Here is a 21,109-nt window from a genome sequence, read left to right as displayed (position 1 = left end):
TTCTGACTGATCAAATCAATAGTTTTATTTCCACCTGTTAAAAGAACTGTTTGCCTACCAGCAGAGTCCAACATAGATGGGACAGACAGACATGAATACAATTAAATACAGGAAAAATTGAACTATATACAACAAGACATACATTTACATAATGAAAAAAATCTTTATATTATCTAGCAGTTCTTGCCAAAGTGAAACAGCACTGGATCTCAAATGTATTGCGTGGTTCCCCCCGCCCCCCCCCCCCTATAAAAAGCATGTAATGCAATTTAGTATTTTTCCATGTACTGAGACTTAAAATTGAGATGCACAAAATCTGTGGCACTTCACAGGGTACACAAAAAGCTAAAAACTTCCTTGTTAAATATTTTATAGTTTGTGACATCTAAATTTCAGTTAGATCTCTTTATTGAGACACAAACTATAAAGTGATATTTACATGGAGGGAGTTGTGCAAAGTCATTTCAGGCTATGGCTAGTACACTGTGAAAGATGCACGGATACGTGACTCGCCCTCATCCCCAGAGGCAATCTCTTAAATCCTCTTATCCTCCCTCTCCTACAGGAGCCACCCAAGGAAAACTGGCCGTCATTTTTTTTCCCCCCCACTTTAAGTACCAGCAGAAAGCTGTTTCTGTGGCCCTTAAATATCTTGACAGTTTTAATGTTGGGCTGCTTCTCTTCATGCAATTAACGCTTTAAGCAATCTTTAGCATTGTTTCATCAATTATCTGCTTTTCGGGACACGAATGCCAGCCGTTGTTGGCACCGCACTACCCTAAGACTGCTGTAGTCCTTGCTTGTAGGTCATATTACCAATGGGAGCACACAGTAACTCAACATATGTAACCTTTTAGCAGTTATCATACTGCCACAACGCAGAAACTGCATATTCCTGATAACAGCACCAAACCAAGGCTATTCCAAACCAGGGTGGGAAGGTATTGCATTCCTTAAGCTAACCTCGATGGAACAAAACTCTGTCTGTATTACTACATCCAGAAACATCCCTAAACATCCTAACAAAAAACCCTTGAGTTTTGGGTTGTAATCTTCAATGCAGAACTTGAGACAGCTAATTAAAAGAGCTGCTTTAGCTGAAGGCTTCCTACAGACCCCTCGGACAGGTTAGCAAACACATCAAACACCAATGTTAACTAAACACAGCCTACAATTGTGCTGCACCAGAGCACAGAGTGGTGCTTCTAGTGGTTTTCATAACCAACCAACTGCCAAAAGGTGTCCGAGTTTAAATTTGGACTTTTTCACAGATGCGGCTACTGCAGATGTGGATCATAAAATACTGATTTTTATCATCTCACCTACATGTAATTACTGTAATTACATGCTGTTTGTATCAGCTCATCTGGGGTTCCACATCAGCTTGCAGATTTTAGCTGTAACAGGTTTAAAGCAGACATTTCTAATTCAGTCCTGAAAAAAAAAAAAGGGGGGGGGACTGCATAAACCTGTGTATACCTGTTTTGATAAATAGAGGAATTTTCTCTCTCTCCTAGGACATGTATCTTACTTCTCTTGTTTCTTAGAGATGCACATTTGAAAGAAGCTGGACAACCCTCAGGGCAAAGGGAGATTAAACTTCTCTCTCAAAAAAGCTGCCAAGTCAAGGTTGCTACCAAACATCTTTTAAAGCCTCCACTTCCTGAACCCATGGCAATACAATTATTTAATTTTTAATCCTATGCACCAGGCAAAAACCAGTCAGGTGTCAGTATAACAAGTGAAGAGAACAGCAAAGTGAACACACAGAACTTTAAGCATGATGCTGGGTACACTTGATACTGTAAGAAGATCTGTAGGTAGTTTGGTATTCAGCTGACAAGAGGACAGCATACAATTTGCTTCTCATTCATCACTAGCAAGCCTAGAGAAGACTATGTTCTCCTTAGTTATCATGAGAGCGCGCAATAGAACAGTAGCAAACCCAAGAGACCATCTCATCACGTTAGAAAACAGATTCAGTGTTGTGATTTAAACACAGGAATTCATGGCAGTTAAAACATTCAAAGAAGTATTTTCACATTGTACACACCGCAATTTGTCTACGTACTTTTGATCTCATGGAGTTCATAAAGACATCTACATGTTCAAGCCTTCTGCTTAAAAAAACGGATTGCTGGTTAACAGCAAGTTATTTTATTGCATTACTGTGGCTGTCAATTTAATATTGATTGATGATAAAACAACCCATCATTACAGAACTTACTCGGGCAAAGATGGTATAGCAGAAAGCAATACAGTCATGAGCTTCTTACAGGATAAAAAGAAAAGTGTAATGAAATGGCAAATTGTTCATCTGTATTCTGAGCGCTAACTATTCCATATCTGTATGAGACGGTGGGAATAATTTAAAGAGTGAGAAATAACAAAATATTCAGACCCCTCTTGTTTAAGCATTAAAAAAGTAGAAGGAAATGGATTAGCTGCTTCCTTTCTGATATAGGCTGCTGGTCTAGTTTAGAGACAGTCCTAAATTTAACTCTAGAATGAGGGACATGACAAGCAGCAGCTTGGACCGTAAAAAAGCGGTCTATATATGTACAAGTTATTCTCAAAAAAAAAAAATCAGTTTTATTTGGATGTGTGCACAACCTGCTGCTCTTTAAATCTTCAGAGCACTGAAAACATGACATTTTCCCCAAAAATCCAGTTGAGTCTGTCCTGAGAAACACAAGTACTCATATATAAATGGGATGATATTGTCTGTGAGTGAGTTTCTTCCTGCAGGTTGGGCAGGAGTTGGCATTCCTAAGGGAATCGCGGAGGCACTGGCTGCAGAAGACATGGCCACACTTGGTTGACACAATCAGTCGTCCACTCTGCACAATCTGGAAGAAAAGAAACCACAACACGAACCTGGAGTAAAGAATTCAACTCTGCTGGTCTCTTGGCACGAGGCAAATAGGACTGGGCGTATCTGGAATCAGTACATTACTGTGATAACAATAAGGAACACTGAGATCTTTCTTTCAGTGCCCTCTCGGGAAGCGTTTCTCGCTCTACGCACACCACTAAGAAGTGTCTTGGAGTTACAAGCTAGCTTGACCTTCAAACCAAGGTCTGTACTTCAGGCCGGCTGCCTGCAGCACCCCACATAACCCAACAGAGCTGCGCAGCTCATCCTCTGCCCCATTCTCCCTCCGACAAAAAAGACCCAACAGCAGCATGTGGATCCTTACCTCCGAGTAGCCATCCATGCAAATCGGACAGCTAACGGTACCAGACGGCCTTGCAGTGGAGAGAACAAAACCAGAAAGAACATGCATCCATTAATGTCACCATGCATTGAGGGCGTCCAATACATGAAAAGTCACGTAATCATCTGACTGCACAGACTAGCCACAGCACATTTCATCTGCAGCTCCCTGCGTACCTTTAACTCTCTCAGTCTGTTGCATTTAATAAGTAGTTAGGGTGTCTTTTACCTAAAGGAAACAGCATCTTGGTTTCCATTAGGGGGAAGGTGCAGTTGGCCACCCTGCTCTATTATTACAAGTAACAGCAGTCTATAGGTCTGTGCAGTGTACCTACGGCAGTGTTAATTTTCAACAGGTCATAAATAAGAGATTTGTGACAAAAGCATCTAGCTGTCATTTGGAAACTATTCTTTCTAGAAGGGAAAGAGCTTGTCCAAAATTAAAACATCCCCTATTCCAATGTAGCAACGTCCCAGCCCAGCAACATATTCATATAAAAACTCTTTTCTTACAAAACATAGGGCAGGAACACCCTACTGTGAGAAAATTTGCAGAACTAAATTTCTAGTTTAGAGAAGGACCAACTTGGTGGCTATTACTAAGGTACCACTAGAGATGTACCTCTCCTGCCTTCGGCCAGTAGGACAGCTGTATTACATGCACACTTACTAACAGACATAGCTAGTCTGTGTAAGGAATATGTCACACCGTAAGTGCTGACTAATGTTCTCCATCAGAAAGAGCTTCCTGCCACTTTTACTCACAAATCAATCTCCATTTCAAATGATCAGAGTAAGCTGCTTTCGTAAGTCTTTACCATACACGCTTGGTGCTATTATGTCACCACCCACGCTAAGCAACAGTTTGTAATTTATTAAACAGGAAAAGAAAGCATGAGATATCTTTTATCCTGTGAAGTCAGTCAGTGAGCACTACTAACTTCTATCCCCTAGTTTCACATACATAATTTAAGTTCATTAATTCTCCCATTTTTACTGCTCAAATTCTTTTTGCAGCAGCTATAATACCAACTCAGTAATTAATTACAATTGATGATAACCTTCATAAGAGTAGACTAACATCACAGAGTAACTCTGTAGATGGCTCTGTGGCAATCTCCAGCATCGGTACCTTTCTGTCAATGTTAACTGCTGCAGCACTGAGCTCTTTCAGCCTTACCTAAACAAAGCAGGAAGGCACATTCTTTAACAGAGAAGCTTGAGATTGATGGTACAAAACTTTGCTTTTATATTAACTAATTAGTGGGATTCATTCAGCTACATACTTAACAACCAAAATTGAAAAATCTACAAATCCATTGGCAAAACACACTATGTTTTAGCATAGTATAAGCCCTTTAGGTGGCATAAAGGCCTGACACCCAAAATTTCCATACCCAAGTTCTCTCCTACATCGCCTTCCGGTACCCTAAGAGGTTCAAAGCACACCGGCTTTATTAACACCTGTATTCCCACCCCGCCAATCACTTTAAAAAATATTTATACCACAATTCTCATGTTCTTTGTCTTCCCTAGTCACATGGACACCTGATTTCATTTAATTAGTCTAATACATCACATCTTTATTAACATAATGGAGCGCTCCTCCAGCAGGAGTTCACTGTTTCTCTGCAGAATGGGGTCTTTACTGTGCAGGCACCTAACCCAAACAGCGAGATCACCATCTCATATGCAAACCTGCCAGAGCTCCATAACATACATGGGACAGAACACCACCCATAACAGTATTACCTCCACAACCGCCTTGCAAGTATGCCTTGGGAAGAACTGTTACTGCTCCGAGAGAAAAAGGCAGTTAACTGGCACAGCGTGTAAAAAAGCAACAGGAAATGAATAATAGTTTTTACTGGAATTTGCCAGGCTGCTGCCTGCTGGTCTTGTGATACCAAGTCTCATTGACATCAATGAAAATATTTCCATATCTAACATCACTACTAGAGCTTAGCAGGAAAAGTAAGTGCAATACATTACGAGCTATGGCCTGTGACTAATCCTCCTTCCCTACCATACCCCCACACTCATCTTTAAGGTTGTATGCAAAGTTGTACATCTGTTTTGGGCTGCCTTTCTGTCCTCAAGTGCAAACAGTATCATTTGGCCATCATGCAAAATGTGATGTTGTACTCATTGAAAAAAAGGGAACTAACTAGAATAAGCTAAGACTTCAAAGATAAGCCAGGCTATAGCAATATAGCTTAGTCCTGTATATATAAGAAAAGCAAAATTCAATGTTTGGTAGGCCATAAGGCATACATACTTTGAACCTGCAGTTTCATCTTCCAGTGATCCCAATTCTTGAGACACTTTATCTGTCACGTACACATCATTGTCTCTTGTTTCATCTTCATCATCGCTACTCAGTACACAGCTGTCCGACTGTCGCTGGCTTCTTAGTCTAAGATTTCTCCTTTGTCGTTGATTCTCTGTAATTTAATTTTCATAAGTTAGATATAATATATATCTCCCTAGAACTATTCTTGAAATGCATGGTTATAAATAGTCTGTAACGGTTCATATTTTAAATGGACCACACTTATCTGGGTTAAAAACAATCTTAAATGAACTAGTTTCCTAAATATTAAGGCTGAACACTACCAGACATTGTGAATATTCTGCTACATATCAACACAGAACATTTGCTCTATGCACCCTACAAACAGCTAAAACATCATCTTAAAAGATTCTCAGTACCATAAGTTTCATATAGTCACACTACCTGTGAATAAGTCTCCCCGATAAAGGGAAGCTACCTTTCCTGATTCTGGAGCATTCTCTAAAGAGAATTCTACAATACTATGTCAAGAAGCTGCAACAATTGCTACAGGGAGGGAGGGCTGAAGTCAAGTTTCCAAGTAGCATGACAAGGTAGGACATACACAACAAAAAGGCCTGGTAAACACAGAGTGCTTTGTTCAGAAGGTTTCAGAAGTGGTGGAAGAGATGCTTAAATCTAAAAATGTCAGTTATAGAGCTGCTGTGGTTCCTCACTGCTTTATGCAGGTATGATGCTAAACTTTACTACTTTGTGCTACTACTTTCAGCACTGTCTCCTTAGAAGTTTTCATCATCTTCCTCCTGAGTTAAGGTAACTTGAAAATGGAGTTATATTGCCCAAGATAAAAGGAGATTAAAAAAAGTGTTAAATTGCCTGTTCTGTAACATCCAAAGGTTAAAGAATTGCTATTTGCTTTTTAACAACTAGAAACCGCATGATTATCTCTGCAACTCCCATGTACATGTAACAATAATCAAGCACTAATCAATTAAAATTACATAAATCATCACAAAATTCAAGTTCCTTCCTGCATAAGTACACAGCTGCAACTTCTATTGCAACTATTTTTTACTTGCTCTTGCTTCATTCAGAGCACAGAACAGATTATATTCTAAGTAAGCAGCGAACAACATACCAATACATCTCAGATATCACAATCAGAACAAGGTCTGAAAGGTGTAAAGGATTAACTTCTTAAAACTTATAATTAGTACACCACCTAAAGTGAAAAAAAAAATCTACACTTGTTAATACTACTCAGTACTAAATCTGAGATGTGTTAGACTAGATAATGAAAAGGAATACTATGACCACAAATAACTTTCTTTAGTTTCTTCACTGCAATACAGGCTAAAAAAGCCTTTCGACATTTTTTTATTCAAAGCAGACATTCCAGTGCTAAAAGTGACAAAATTATTGTCCGCTTGGGGCTTACAGAACTTCTCTGTTGTTTGGAAAATAAGAACACATATTGTGAAAAGTTTGGATGTATTTTATTTCAGCTACTTTCTACAAGCTCTGATAGCAATTAACAAACATGGATGGGATCTCTTCTCTAAGACACTGGCCAGATACTTTAGCACTGTCCTTTGCCTTTTGGTAAATGCAGTTTCAATTTATTCTGCTCAAATTTGGAGGAAAAGACAAAAAAACCCCAAACCCCCAACTTTAGGACAATTCCATTATCAATTGTAAAACATCAACTCACCTTCAACAATCTTGCATCAATATATATGGTAAGGGAGAGAAAAGAAAATACAATTAGACTTTGGTGTGCACCCCTAGTGTTACATCCAAACACCAGATAAGCTAAGCAATTACAACAGAACAAGCCAAGAATGGCAGGGTAGCCCTCTCTTGATTAAGAATGTTAGAAGTAGCAGTAACTTAGCTGCTGCTCTGAAAACAAGTGGTTGCTTCTGGTTCTACTCACACTGCTGCCAAGGGATAGAAGTGGAGGCAGCTTATGAACCACCTGAACACCCTCCTCCCTGCTCCCCGGTTTCAGTATTCAATCAATCTATTTTAGATTACCCTCTCGCTATTTGTAAGTGCACATCAAGAGCAGCTTCTGTGTTGACCTGTCACGCGTGGCTTTCACACACAAGTCAACTTTGAACTTAAAAAACTTATCCTTAAAGCCAGATCCTACCAGGGACCACAACAGAAAACTAACTTGACTGCAAGATTTAGATAAGTGTGCCATTCACGACTTACCACAACAGAATCATTGTGAGTTAGATCAACGACTACAGGTTCAGAAGATTCACATGTGAGATCTACAACTTCTTCACCAGCTGAAAAAAGAGAATGTTAGAATCAAGATCAGACATCGCAGAGCAATAAAATTGCCTGCCACTATGAACCAGGCTGAGGTATGATTCAACCTTGCCCTATCCCTTTTCTCTTCAAGAACGTATCCAACATTTCACTCAAGCTTTGCCCTCAGCAGTCCACATAGAGCATTACCACCGCTGTGTTCTGCAAGTTGCAATGTGAGAGGAACAGCAGCTGAGCTCCTCACACAGTTTTTTGTATGACAACAGCTCGTGGGAGGTACACAGCAACAGATTATTCAGCTGACATAGGAGAACATTCATCATACAGAGTAAAACATGAATCCTATAGGATATAATAATGTTACAGTACCATGCTGTCCGTGTTCCCTTGAGGGACAGGGCACGACTAATGGCAATCTTTAAACTATCTTCTTAAAACTTGGGAATTCCCAAACTTAGTTTGCCACCATCTGCAGTGGCAGCTGCAGTGACTCCCAGCTCAGAGTAGACATTCAGAAGCTTGAGCAGCGCTAGAGTCCCTTTCTTACACAACTCATCTATCACTAGTGCTGAACGTATCGCATCTCGGTAACAAAGAAAACCAGTTGTCCGTAGGTTTGCTGTTTACAGATGCCATACTAGATGCTTTTTAAAAGAGTAAATGGCCTAGAAACTGGCAAACACACGCCTTAAGTGAAACCCCAACTCTCCAGAAGCAATTTATGTTCTTACCGAGTTAGAAAGCAAGCTTACCACTTTCTTCAAGTTCGATTGGCTCAGCTTCTGAAGCCATTTCTGCGGTGGAAGCCATCAGCCTGTTTCGTTTCCGAGCTTGCCTGGAATTAACTGCTCCTCCACGGCGCTTTCGTTGAGTCTAAGAGAGAACAAAGCCTTAGCATTCTATTGAGGAGGAGTATTAATGTAGCCCTCACTGTTGCAGCACCAATGAAAGCACACAAGGATACTCAAAACACTCCCCGGAAAGGCTGGAATACGCATCGAAGGGTGGTATGGGTCATTCCTACCTGAACACATCGCATCAAGGACAAGACATCGCTCCAGATGTCTTACCAAGAAAAACATATCGTGATGGTTTGCAAATTGGAAGACTAGTTCACTGTTATATCAGGTTTTTGCTCACACTGTAAGCATTTCCGAGCTATTCTAGCACCTAGACAGATTAGAAATCTGAAGTATCACAGAACAGGAAGTTACATAAAGTTTTAATACGCTTATGTTCCCGTGTATTCACTACAACCTCTTAATATCATTTCTAGAAGTATCTCAAAAAACACATTTTAAGAATCAGGTTTGCACTCAGTAGTAAAATACTTACTGTGCTCATGGTGTTTCTTGCTCTAAAACCACAGAAAAAGTAAGAAAAGTACAAACACCAAAGAAGTAATTGCAAGGAAGCTACAAGTCTCAACTCCTTATAGTCCTTTTGGTAACACACTTCAGGAGTCCAGATTTCTCAGGGTCTGAGAACAATGTTCTTCCAAACCTGTAAGAAAAGAAGAGAGGATTACCTATTGGGAATGCTTGTCCTCTTAAACACACCCCCTCTCCAAGATTCCCATTCCTGAGGCACCAGTTTCTGTCCAAAGCTAGAGGGGAAGTCCCAGAGTTTGGTCTTTGAGCCTCAGACACCTGCAGCTGGGCCTGAAGCCTCAGTCATTCTTACCCATTTCCTAAACTAAACAGAGGAATAAGCTAGTTTGTTAGCAAACCAGAAAAATACTAAGGAATCCCAGTGAAGTTTGACTGAAAAGCAACTGGTTGACTCCCGAGGTAATAATGTTTGCATGTGGGCAGGAATCACTGGGAATTCCATCATAAGCAGCCGTCTTCAGAGAACAAAAAATTCCAGATTAACACAATTCTCTTCTCCAACCCATCTCCAGATTTGAGCAGGTGGGAGCTGAACAGCTCGAGAGGAATCTAAAGCAAGTGCAGCAGAGAAATTTCAGTTTAGAAATACTCACAGATCTGCAAGAGAATACAAATTTACAGTTGCTACTCTGTAGTAAGTGTAGGTGTACAAGCCACTGCCCACCCAACAGCGAACTGCTAAGTGGAAATAACTGGATTTAAGGCAGTTATGAGTAGCTGACGTGGTACTGAAGTTCACATCTTTAAGCTTGCTCCTGGTACAGTTACGTGTCCAACACACAAAGAGGACCTGGGGTGGGCGGGGAGATAGTAGAGGGACAACGGAAAAAACAGTGATGTTAAACAAGAACTGCAAAACTGTCTTCCCAATGCTGACCTTGATCTACACTGCAATGGCCAGCACACTTACTATTAAACTATTCTTGGATTAAGAAACACTGAGACCATGCAGTAAGATGGCATAGCACTGGTAGTCAATCATAACCTTGAGTTAAAGTAAGCCCAACTGATTTTTTCCTCTTAAACTTTCTATTTCTTAAGTCACTCACTTTAAGAGACCCACTAACACTGAACTGTGACATTATTGAAACAAAACATGCTTGAGAAAAATCTTTACACTGAATTCAGTACTTTTACAAAGCCCAAAGATATTTCTGAACAGTTTTAAGCAACACAATATGCCACTCAAATTTCTCCCATTTTTTCACTTTAAAACTGGTACTGGATTGCAAAAGCTAAAATTAAAGTCAACATGCTTTGCTTGCATTTTTTTTTTTTTTTAAACTTGGACCACTTGCTATATGCCAGACTGAACTACCACTGAGTCCCCAGGCAGATCCTGGTCACAGTAGATGAAATTTTCATAACTGTTATGCATAACTCCCCCTCCCAACATGAACCCTATCAGTTTTGTTTTAAGATTTTAAGATTTTTTTTAAAAAATCTAACTTACACGTATAGTTTTCTAGAGTTTTTCTTGCAAATGTGAGCAATAACCTTATGTTCTCACTTTGGATGATGAAGACTAAGGCTCCAAGTTTACTATCAGAGAAACCTGGGAGCTGACTTTTAGTCTCCTGCTTCCTCAGTGCAGGACTCACCTACACAACCATTTTCATAATATTCTGTATCCAGGTAATGTGAGTTCTCTTTGCACACTTCACCCCACTGTGCCTAAGGTCTAGATTTCATTTCACCTGTTAAGTAAGAAAGCTTTTCTGCCAGCCTTACCAACATTCTTGGGAAGATCCTATTTTACTCACTTCACTGAATTTTTATCATAGGGAACAAGAACTTTTAAAACAAGACCATGCCTAATTCTGCACTCATACAAAACAAACCAGAGAAACTGTTCTGTGAGCACATTTTCAAGATGCTATACAAGTTCCTTGCTCTATATGATTATTATTCATAGGTTGGAAGGTTTCTCGAGACAAGGTAAAGGGGGAGGTGGAGCACGGAGAACACACAGCACAAAGAATAAAGGACTGGGGCAAGAAAGAGAATCATCCCTAAACCTAGTACATCTGCTCTTTGAAACTAATTGCTCAAAGACAAGCTACCATCTTCACCTAACAGCTGTAACAAACTTAGGCAAAGCAATTTTCTGCACACAACAGGAGAATGAACAAAACTGAACAACATAAGAGGTATATTAAGAAGATTAGATTTTTTTTCTAAGTTGATTTCATCAAGAAGGCCAAGAGACATGTTCCCCAATTCTCCTGAGATATGGAATTGGAAAAAATACATGGACATTAAAAAGCTGGGAAATGTTAGTTGGTACACACATCTAGCTAAGGATTATAAAGAAATAAACTTTATATAAGCTTATTTTAAACTACAAGTTGTTAGTTTTTAAATATTTTTTAGAGCAATCTAATACACTCATGTATCTGCACTGCTGAAAGACAGAAAAAATCAAGTCTGATATATTCACTAGACAGCACAGTTTTGGATGTAAAACACCCAGAAAGTTTCATAAGACCGGGTGCTTTTCAAATTTAACACTGAATACAACCTAGTGCAATGGTATGCTGACAACATATCCTTAGAAAGGGTTAAAAATATAGGGCAAGCACCTGGGATGACTCCAAACACAAAATGTTGCACAGATTCTCTTTGTTCACAAGCGGCTTAAGTGCCAAAAAGCTATCACAGCAGGAAAAAAGACCCAACACCACCACACCACCCCCAAAACAAACGAACAAACCAAACAGACCTGTCATGCTAAGACCACCTTACTCACACACTTCTTGACCAAGATACCAAGGAACAGATTATTTATAGGATTACTACATGTCTCAAAGGATCTAATATCAGACCTCAAAGGCAACACAGGACAGAGCCACTTCTCAAACTAAGTGACAGAGAGCACTATTGCTATTCAGATGGTTTAATTTTCAGGATCTTCCAACATTGGCAGTAGGCTTTCTTTACACTTAATACAGCAAGTACACATAAGGCACAAATGTTTTGGATGTTAATGGCTCAAATCTTAACCTCTTCAGAAGCTTCTTCTGAAGAAGGAAGTTAATAATGGACACCCACAGGGAAGCTCCTCACTGTAACACCACCTTGTAATAAATCACCATAGGCAGGTTCATCAGTATCAACATGACCCAACTCGGGAGAGTCATGTTTATTAAAAAAAAAAAATCAGACTGCTGGAATTTATTAAGACTATGGAAGGAGTCTCATGACCTCATGACTATTGTCTTGGAAGAACAAACCTCTTCTGTGGGGCTATAGATTTCCCTGTGTTATTGGCTTACTCAGGAAACTTCACTGAAAGGTAATTACCTGAACTGTAAGAATAGGTAGCAAAAATAAAGCAAATCTTACTTTCTTGAATATACCACAGATCAAGTTAGAAGTGCACAAGAACAGGACGAAACAGTTCCAAGTTTTGCACATTTAGAGGCATAGTCATCAATAAGAGCTCCTGAAGGATCTTCAAAACCTCAGGACCACTCAATTTAATAATATTATTTGTTACACAGGACTGGATAGCCCAAATTAATTTATAAGGTCTATATGCCCCTTCTCCACCAGTCACTATGAAACCCAGCACCAAGACTATACAGTAACAGAGTTCCCACATCAACCTCCCCCCCCACCCCATAAGCATCAACTCCAGCTGAAGCTCTTAATGAGCTCATCTCTTACACTTGTAGCAACATGCATTCAGACATCAATTCAAAGTTCTAGAATTAAGATTTTTTTAAAAAACTAAGAAAAAATTTCATGTGAAAACTTAGCAACCAATAAATACTGTCAACTTTTTTTTTTTTAACAGACTTTTTATTGCATCACTGCAGGATGATAGTGCCAGAAGAAGCCACTCCCCCTTCCTCTCATACACAGAGCTCCACACATGCAGTTATTGTTCCTGTCATTTAGCTCTCCCAAGGGCTTAAGTAGTGTTATCCTTGTAACAACAAAGCCCAAGATTTTTTCTAACTCACTCACTGGCATTTGAAGGACTATATCCACCAATCTTTCTCTGTACAGGTAGATACTTGAGAAAAATAAATGTAAAGCCAATTAAGTTAACAATGTTTACACTAAGAGACTGTTGATTCCCATATTCACCATTTTAAGTCTCCTGTTAAAATTTTTTCCTCTATAAAAAAGTTAACATTTTCACTGAGTTCAAGTTGACCTAATTTAACATGTTTGTATTACAATTCCAAAAAAATGGATTCTCTGGATAACATAAACTGAAAACTTTTCTTGTACCACTCTGGAAACAGTCTTGGTCTCCCACATGCTTGGCATGAATCAAGGCAAATTAGCTTAAGCAAGAAGTAGACATTTTTACCATCTCACTAACACAAACCAGACTTTACTTCATAATAACCCTAAACATTGCAAATACACTAATGTAACTACTTGAAGATAGCAATAATGTCAGTCTAGATTTTTGGTTTGTGCAAGGCACAGGTGACAAAAGCAGTATACATTGTATTTGTCAAAACACCATATGCTATGCCTTTAAGACTTTGCTTTTCATTTCTACTCTCAAGACCTTTCCTTGCACTCATAACAACAGGAAACACAGTATCAAAGATGTAGCATGTATAAAAAAAATTTCTGTGGTCAGAAGAAGCACCTACCAATCACAAAGTGCTAGTCTCATTTTTTTTTTTTAATCACAGGGAACAAGTAATCTGCCATTTTACTCTTTCAAAACTTCCCTATCGTGTATTTCCAGCACCTTTAAAGACATTCTCATTTTTTCAGATGTACTACAATAACTTTAGTGAAAACAGATGCTGAATCTATTATGTTTTATCCAAATTAGGTCAAGCAGTCTTATACAATAAAAGCTTGGTGAGAGGCACTATAAAAAGAGTAAAGATGAGAGATAAACAGCCTGCCATAGAGATATACTAGCCTGACTGGTCTACACAGTCAGCTACATCTACAGACAAATAAGACATAGGATTACGAGCAGCCTAACAAAAAACACCAAGAAAAACACCAACAAAAAGACCAAATCCAAAACAAAGAAACTAACAAGACACCCACAGAATAAGACATACCAAAACTTTTCATTGATCAGATGTCCTATTTCAGAAACAACAAAGAAAGATGAAGACTGGCCAGAAGAAAAGCTCCTCGCTGATGCATGTTTCTCTAGGAGAGGCTACAGCTTACTTTCAACAGTTCCAAAATCAAATACAGAAGAAAGGAAAAAAGAAGTTGAGTCTTTTCACGCCCTGTAATGGAGGTGCAGGGGGACGCTGAGGTAGAAGAGAAGCGTTCCCTCCACTCCTGCTGTCACACGAAATGGGAGGACAGACTAACAACTTCATGCAGCTAGATCTACCGCATGCAGTGAGCCGCTCCTGTTCCTCCAGAGGAGGAGGCACGCCGTTGCCCCTTCTCCAGCACCTGTCTCTCTCAGCCACTTCAGGTCACCCCCTGAACGGCCCCCGCAGCAGATGCAGTTTATGACCCAGCGAGCACCACAGGAGACTGAGCAGCCTGTCTGCAAGGGCCGGATGGTCTGGCTTTCGAGGGAATACGGGGCAGAACGCGGCCGCAGGCCTAGGTGCACCCCAGACCTCAGAGCCGCCGTCCGCCGGCAGTGAGGGGAGCCGCCGCGCCCGGCCGGGAGGGCAGGAGCGGCCAGGACCAGCCCTGAGGGCCAGGCAGCGGCCCTCTCAGGCCCCGGAGCCCCCCAAAGCGGTGGAGATGAAAAAATAAAGATAACATGAGGCCCGGGGAGGGGGAAGCGGGTCACGCCACACGGCACACCAGGCTCAGCGAGGGCAGGCCGGGGGCAGCTGAGGGGGAGCCCCTCAGGGTGAGGGGCGCCGGTGCCTCCGCTCCACGCCCGGGGGAAGAGGCTCCGGTCACCGTCCCCGCCCTGAAGAAGGAAGCAGCGCCGGCCCAGCCCGGCCCCGCTCCGCGCACCGGCGGAAGAAGCCCCAGCTCCCCCCGTTCCCCTCAGCGCCGGCCGGGCCCACCCCTCCCCCACCGCGGCCGGGCGCGGCTGCCTTCCCAGCGCCCCTCCCCGCCCTCCCCTCACCTGTCTCCCGCCGCCCCGGGCGCCTCAGAAAAGCAGGACGGGCCCGGGGGTGCCGGTGCCGCTCCCGGGCGCCGCTCCCAGCCCCACGACAGAGCCCCCCGGCCTCCAGCACTCACCCTCAGCGCCCGGCCCGGCAGCGGCGTAGGGCAACACCCGCCTCCGCTCTCTCGCCATTGGGGAGACCGCCGCCCTGCGGCTCACCGAGTGGCCGCAGCGCCTGTCAATTACGCAGAGAAGCGAGCCTCTTATCCGGCCCCGGGGCGTGCTGGGAGTTGTAGTTTGGCGCGCGGCTGGGGGCGGGGCGGGCGTGCGGCCTGTGCGGGGCTCCCACGGCCTGCTGCCCCCTCCCGGCGGGGCGCCATGGCCCGGGGGGTGGGCGGCTGCGCTTGGAAACTTCTCCTCGGTTCCAGGGGTAATTCTGTCCTGTCGGACCCTGGAAGGGGTGGCTGAAGCAGGACTGTGCTTTTGCTGGGTTCTGCAGTGTTGTTGTACCGGGAGGAGTGTGTGTGTGAACTTCGGGGGTTCCCTCCCTGCCCGTGCCAGTCTTGTGGAAATGTTTCCAATGCACAGAGCAAAAATCACCAGAGCCATCGACTTGGGAGATAGTTACCTGTTGCCTGTGGTGTAATTAGCCCAGATCCTCTATTTAACTCACTATAAACACTTGCAGAGGTGTTTCAATGCCCTCACGATTGAAAAGGGTTTTTCCCAACTGCTTTGCCTTAATGCACGGATCATCTGGTCTTTCTTGGATCTCACTGCCCTATGCCCAGCTGCTTGGCTGTTTGTAGAGAAACTTGTAGATTTTCTGGGTGATTTTTCTTGCTTTCTCATCCCCTGGGTGAACAGTGCTTGAGATTTGCCCTAGGTATATTTTTTTGCTTGCCACATAACCGTCTCTGTGTCTTTGGTTTCATTTAAATAATAAAATATCTGTGCTCTCTAGGGTAGGTCGGATTACCTGGCCAGGCAGTCACTGAGCGTGGGCTTTTCCTCATGACTGGGGCTGATGTGGAGGAGGGAGCCAAGTACCACCCAGCAGCAACCGTGCTACACGAGGGGTGAGCACTCTCTGATGCTCATCACAGGGCAGAAACCCCTCAGTGTTCCTCAGGTAATCTGGGCCTTGTTACACCGTAGTTGCATGTGAAGGCTGTTGTGGTCTGTCCATTTATATTGAAATAAGAGACCTCTGGGATGCCAGCTTTTGCCACTAAAAGAGTTTCTTAATGAGTCTGGCACTAAGATCAGACGGGTGAAACCTCTGTAAGTCTGTTTTGTTAGATGATTTAAGAGTCAGGCTTGTGCACTTACCTTCATCTTCTTGGCTGCAAAGAGTGTAACAAATGTGTAAATGAATGAATTGTTAATTTATTCATCCACCTGTGTTTCCATGAAGGTGGCTTAACCAGGTTGCAGGTGGTCTGTGCCACAGACACTAGCTGAGGCAGCAGTGTGAATGCAGCTGTATTGCTTCAAAGCTCACCTGGCTCCAATGGCATTACAGCAGCTTTTGTAATATAAAGCTAACACGTCCTACCAGACTTTTGCTGGGTCTGCATTGGATCACCTCAGGTTTCTTGAGTACCACATGGCTGGAACAGGAATACTAGAGAATGTGTTCTAGTGGCCAGAGGCAGAGTGGTTCTGGATAGGATCTGCTGCCTCCAACGTCAAGATATCCATGTTTGTCAGGAGGGATGTGGTATTTTTTATGTTATTCTGTGTATTCTGTCACAAGACCTACCATCACTGAAAAATCAATAGGCTATATTGATATAAACTTATCAATATTGCTATAAAATTTATAGCAATACTGCTATTTGTATCAATATAAATATTGATATTAATAGCAAAATATCAATATTGATATAAAAATATTAATATAGGAATATGTTGACGTTTTTCCCAGAAGACTCACATTCTTTTATGTTCTCAAAACACTGATTCTGAAGATGACTTTATGCATAAGATCCTAAAGCAGCAATAGGGCTGTGACTTCTGAAGGTAAAAATTCCACAGCTGGATTATTGAGATTCCTCTATTCCTCAGGCCTTTCATTTGAGAGCAGGGAAAATATGGAGAAGGCAACAGTTATGAATCAGCTTGATTGCAATTCAGTGAGAATTTTGAAAACTGGGTCCGACATCACACAGGAAGAAGCATGCTGTATGATGGGGTTTTGAAATTTCCATATTATCTACCTAAATACACTTTTCTATCTGTTTGCTTAATGATGATTTTTTTTTTAAAAAAATTCTTAAAACACAAAACACATCAAAAAGTTTAAGGGGATCTATTCAGCTATGCACTATCCCGGACCATGACTGTCAGCCCTGTTAATTGCTAGCTTGGAAAACCAAGGTGTTACAGTCAGCACTTGGCTTTGTTCTTCCAGAATACAATGCAACAGAATGCTGAACAACCACAAAGGAAGGTAAACTCCCTGCCACTGAGGGTCTGTCATTTTAAGCTATTACAATCCCTTACTAGACATAGAGTCGTAGTTCCCTCTTCTCTGTAGTTCTCCTGCTGTGATCCCTTCTTTTCACTTTCCTATGCTCCTTAACTCTTCCTACAGAGCATGAGCCCTACATTGGTTTTGTGGACGACTGTAGCATTTACTTGGAATGAAAAATGCAGCACATTTTATCAACTTGTGGATTGTGGCAGTGATCTTCACAGCTAGATGGCAACAAAAGAATTCCATTAGAATTCCTTCAGTAAAAAGTGAGAAATGTAATGTGAGAGCATTAAAAGCAGCTGCCTGATTCTAATGTCAGTGACAGTCTCCTTCAATTTAAATATTTGCAATAGCCATAATTAAACACTTAGTAACTGGCATTGAGTTAAAATAGAAATACATTACATAGTCTTACTGCTGTGCAGATTTTAATTCAGATTTATATCCTCCTTGGCTTTGTGCCTAGAATAAGTCTTGTGATTCAAAGGCTGTTTTACACAGTATAGAGATTGTCATAGAGGGCAAATTATCTTCTAGGTGAGTAACAAAATTTTGACTTTTTTGGAAGCTGCTCCATAAAGAGATCACGTAATGTTATGTACTCCTTCCACTGTTTAAAGACTGAAGAGATTCACATCTGCGAATAGGAGGATGGTCTGTCTGGGTCTAGAATCTAGACTCTGGCTCCTTGAAGTTCCTGTATCATCTAAACCTTCTAAACAGTTGTTCCCTCATCCTCTAAAACTGGTGTTAAAGCTGGTGATCCTCTTACACACAGTTACTGTCATGAAAGCAGACATGTTAGGAACTTGGGCTGACCATGCCTTCTGGAAAGATGCATATGTAAACAAATGTTGCTTGGATTTTGCCCTGATTTTTATTCATTTGGAAGATGAGCATAGCAAACCATGGCATAGTATACAATGATAACAGAAACACGGATCTCAACATTCTTACCCAGATATTTGCCATTTTATTGTAGGAGCTCCAATTCTGACAGAAAAGAAGGAGCTTTTGATCCTAACAGAAAAAATGTATTGTTATAGCATAAAAATAAAATTCTATTACAAAAAAACTTAACATATTTTTATTCTATTGTGCCTGTATGACCCAAATTTTTCTAATCACACTGTAAAGGTGAAATAAAGATTAAAATTCAACCTTGTAGTAAATAGGCACACTGGGAGATTTCCCACAGGGCTGAATTTGTTCCAAATGTATTTTATTTTACTTCAGAGCGCAATATACAGACTGTGGCTCCACTTCTTGCTGCCTCATAGGCAGCCATTTTCTGAGCTGTCTCTCGGGCCATGAAGCCATGTTGAAGGATCTTGAACTGTCTTTCCCGACTCTCTTCCAGTTCTTTCCAGTGGTTCCATTGCAAAGAATCCTGCAGAAAAGACACACAGATGATCAGACTACAGATGACACAGTGGTTCTCTTTAGAGGATACACTTAACTGCTGTTTGATAATCTGGCTGGCTGGCAACACAGTTTATTTGCTAACATGATTGGGAAACTTGTCAGCATCAAACTGGGCAGAATGAATAGAAAGGTAACTCAAGTGGGTTGCCCAGTTTAAGGTGAATTAAACACAGCTGCAACACTCCACCAAATATTAAGTCAAGATAAAACTACCTCTGGATGCTTTGCTCAACACTGCTACTTTATGTTCTTTGCTAACAGTTTATTCTTGAAGCCATAAATGAACAGTTGCACAAATCCTATCAGACTAGTGGTTTGCGGATTCAAAAGCTGGGTTCACAAGGGAGCATTCTCTAAAAAGCTCAGAACAAACAGAAAACTGCTACTTTTACATCTGATTCTTTGCTTAAAAATGGTAGAAAAATACTTTTTTTTTCATTAATGACAGTTTTCTTATGGTTAGTTTTCCAAATTGTGAAATAAATTCTGTTTTATTAAGAATGTAATAGTGATTTATAAATAAACATTACATTGACTGGTATCAGCACAAACCCATTGGGCCCAAAGGTCCGTCGCAATTTAACTGAAGCCACAATCTGGAACTTCAATACAAGGGGTTAGTGTCACTTTTTTTCTACTTATTGAGGAACCTAAAAGGTAGCAGTACAAACTGAATGCCAGATAACTATTGCATTATAACTAAGGAAGGATTTTTTCCCTATAGTCACACCAGCACCATTTTCAGCAATATGCAGTTCAACTACAATAAAGATCAGAACTGAGCCACTTCACTGCAGTAACACTTGGATAGGGTCATGCAGAGCTGAACAGCACTGATGGAAGATACATCAAAAGAGCTAAATACTTTATAGTAACCTTGATTTTTTTTCTTTTTTTTTTTTTTTTTTTTACAGATGTCTTATCATTTGAGTGGAACATAAACAAAAACACCGTGACATTTTAAGAGACTTACTGTGTAACGCTAAACTCAAGAAACAGAAAAATCAATAACTTTGGAACAACTTTCAAACCTTGGCTTTTTTGCTCATTCATATGACACCAGAGCACTCAGACAGACCCACATCAGGTAGTCAAAAGTTCTAGTTGTGAATTTGTAATTTTTCTTTGTTTATTTTAAAAATGCCTCACATTTGTAATTACATGGCTGATTTCCTTTGAAGTCTGCATTTATTGCTTCTACTTTACTCTGGACTACATTCAGCAAAGCATTTAAGCATGTGTTCAAAACCTCAGTTCAGAAAGCCATCCCAATTTAGGAAATGCTTTCTTCAAATAGGTCTTCAATGTTTTCTTTGCTGAAAGGGATACACCCAGCTCTCTACATAAGCACCTACATGTTTTGCTTGCTTGAAATGGGGATTCTGAAGGCAGCAAACATTGATACTCTGAAAGATTGCACTGTTTCGGTTTTTAAACTATACACACTTGAAAAATACAGTTTTCCTCTTCATTGAATTCAGCTTCATCTAGCTTTCTCACAAAATAGGTAAAGGGTTAGTATTATTTTAATGGATTGGGAGATTTACTTCCAATTTTACATTGGGCTAGTACAGCTTTTAAAAGTGATCCCATCATGACTGTTCACTGCAGTGTTCCATATGCTGTGGTACATGTACTATTACTGGTATATGAACCACTTCTAAATCTTAGGCATGCATGAGGCAATGGCAGAGGCGGCAGCAGCAGCAGGAGCAGCAGTTCCTCACCGCTTACTTTAGACACTTGCCAAGGAAACACAACCAGTGTGAACCAGCATAAAGCTACTGGTGCTTCCATCTGATGTAGGACCAGGCTGAGGAAAGGCGAGGTGAAAGCCATGGGGAATGATAAACTGTAACATGCCTTGGGTGAGAGAGGGGGTGAGCACCCCAGTTTGGTGTGATGGGGTGTGGGTGATAGGAAGCTGAGAAAGACAAGTTAGAGACAGGGGGTAAGATGCTGTTTTGATGGGATAAGAGTGGCAAGCTAGGTGTCG

General features: G+C 41.2%; 2 protein-coding genes across 3 annotated transcripts in view; both read right to left on the bottom strand.

Annotated features, from left to right (window-relative positions):
• Positions 1–15,429, bottom strand: LOC141922582 (E3 ubiquitin-protein ligase RNF4-like). Of its 2 annotated transcripts, none has more exons than XM_074821967.1 (8): positions 15,341–15,429; positions 9,129–9,296; positions 8,546–8,666; positions 7,731–7,810; positions 7,222–7,231; positions 5,496–5,661; positions 3,201–3,249; positions 1–2,849 (listed from the first exon to the last, which is right to left on the bottom strand). In XM_074821967.1, the coding sequence occupies exons 2-8, from the start codon at positions 9,135–9,137 to the stop codon at positions 2,700–2,702; spliced, it is 585 nt and encodes a 194-aa protein (XP_074678068.1). In that variant the 5' UTR covers positions 9,138–9,296; positions 15,341–15,429; the 3' UTR covers positions 1–2,699. The 2 variants fall into 2 exon arrangements, with proteins under 2 accessions (XP_074678068.1, XP_074678067.1); XM_074821966.1 differs by having other exon boundaries at positions 15,225–15,351.
• A 3,223-nt stretch (positions 15,430–18,652) lies between these two features.
• CFAP99 (cilia and flagella associated protein 99) overlaps positions 18,653–21,109 on the bottom strand; it is a 58,943-nt gene continuing 56,486 nt past the window's right edge. Inside the window, exon 15 of the mRNA XM_074821347.1 lies at positions 18,653–19,078. Within this exon, the coding sequence (XP_074677448.1) occupies positions 18,911–19,078 (168 nt within the window). The 3' untranslated portion in view covers positions 18,653–18,910. The remainder of the gene's footprint in view (positions 19,079–21,109) is intronic.

The sequence above is a fragment of the Strix aluco genome, chromosome 4, assembly GCF_031877795.1.
Source record: "Strix aluco isolate bStrAlu1 chromosome 4, bStrAlu1.hap1, whole genome shotgun sequence".
Taxonomy (NCBI): Eukaryota; Metazoa; Chordata; class Aves; order Strigiformes; family Strigidae; genus Strix; species Strix aluco.
The sequence above is the reverse complement of the archived record's forward strand: the minus strand, read 5'-3'. Positions and strand labels throughout refer to the sequence as shown.

What these genes read in the sequence shown, in the direction of transcription:
- LOC141922582 (XM_074821967.1), bottom strand. An exon ending in AATCGAACTTGAAGAAAGTG is followed by an intron (nt 7,811 to 8,545) that starts GTAAGCTTGCTT and finishes CTCTTTTTTCAG; the next exon opens with CTGGTGAAGAAGTTGTAGAT. An exon ending in GCATGGATGGCTACTCGGAG is followed by an intron (nt 2,850 to 3,200) that starts GTAAGGATCCAC and finishes CTTTTCTTCCAG; the next exon opens with ATTGTGCAGAGTGGACGACT.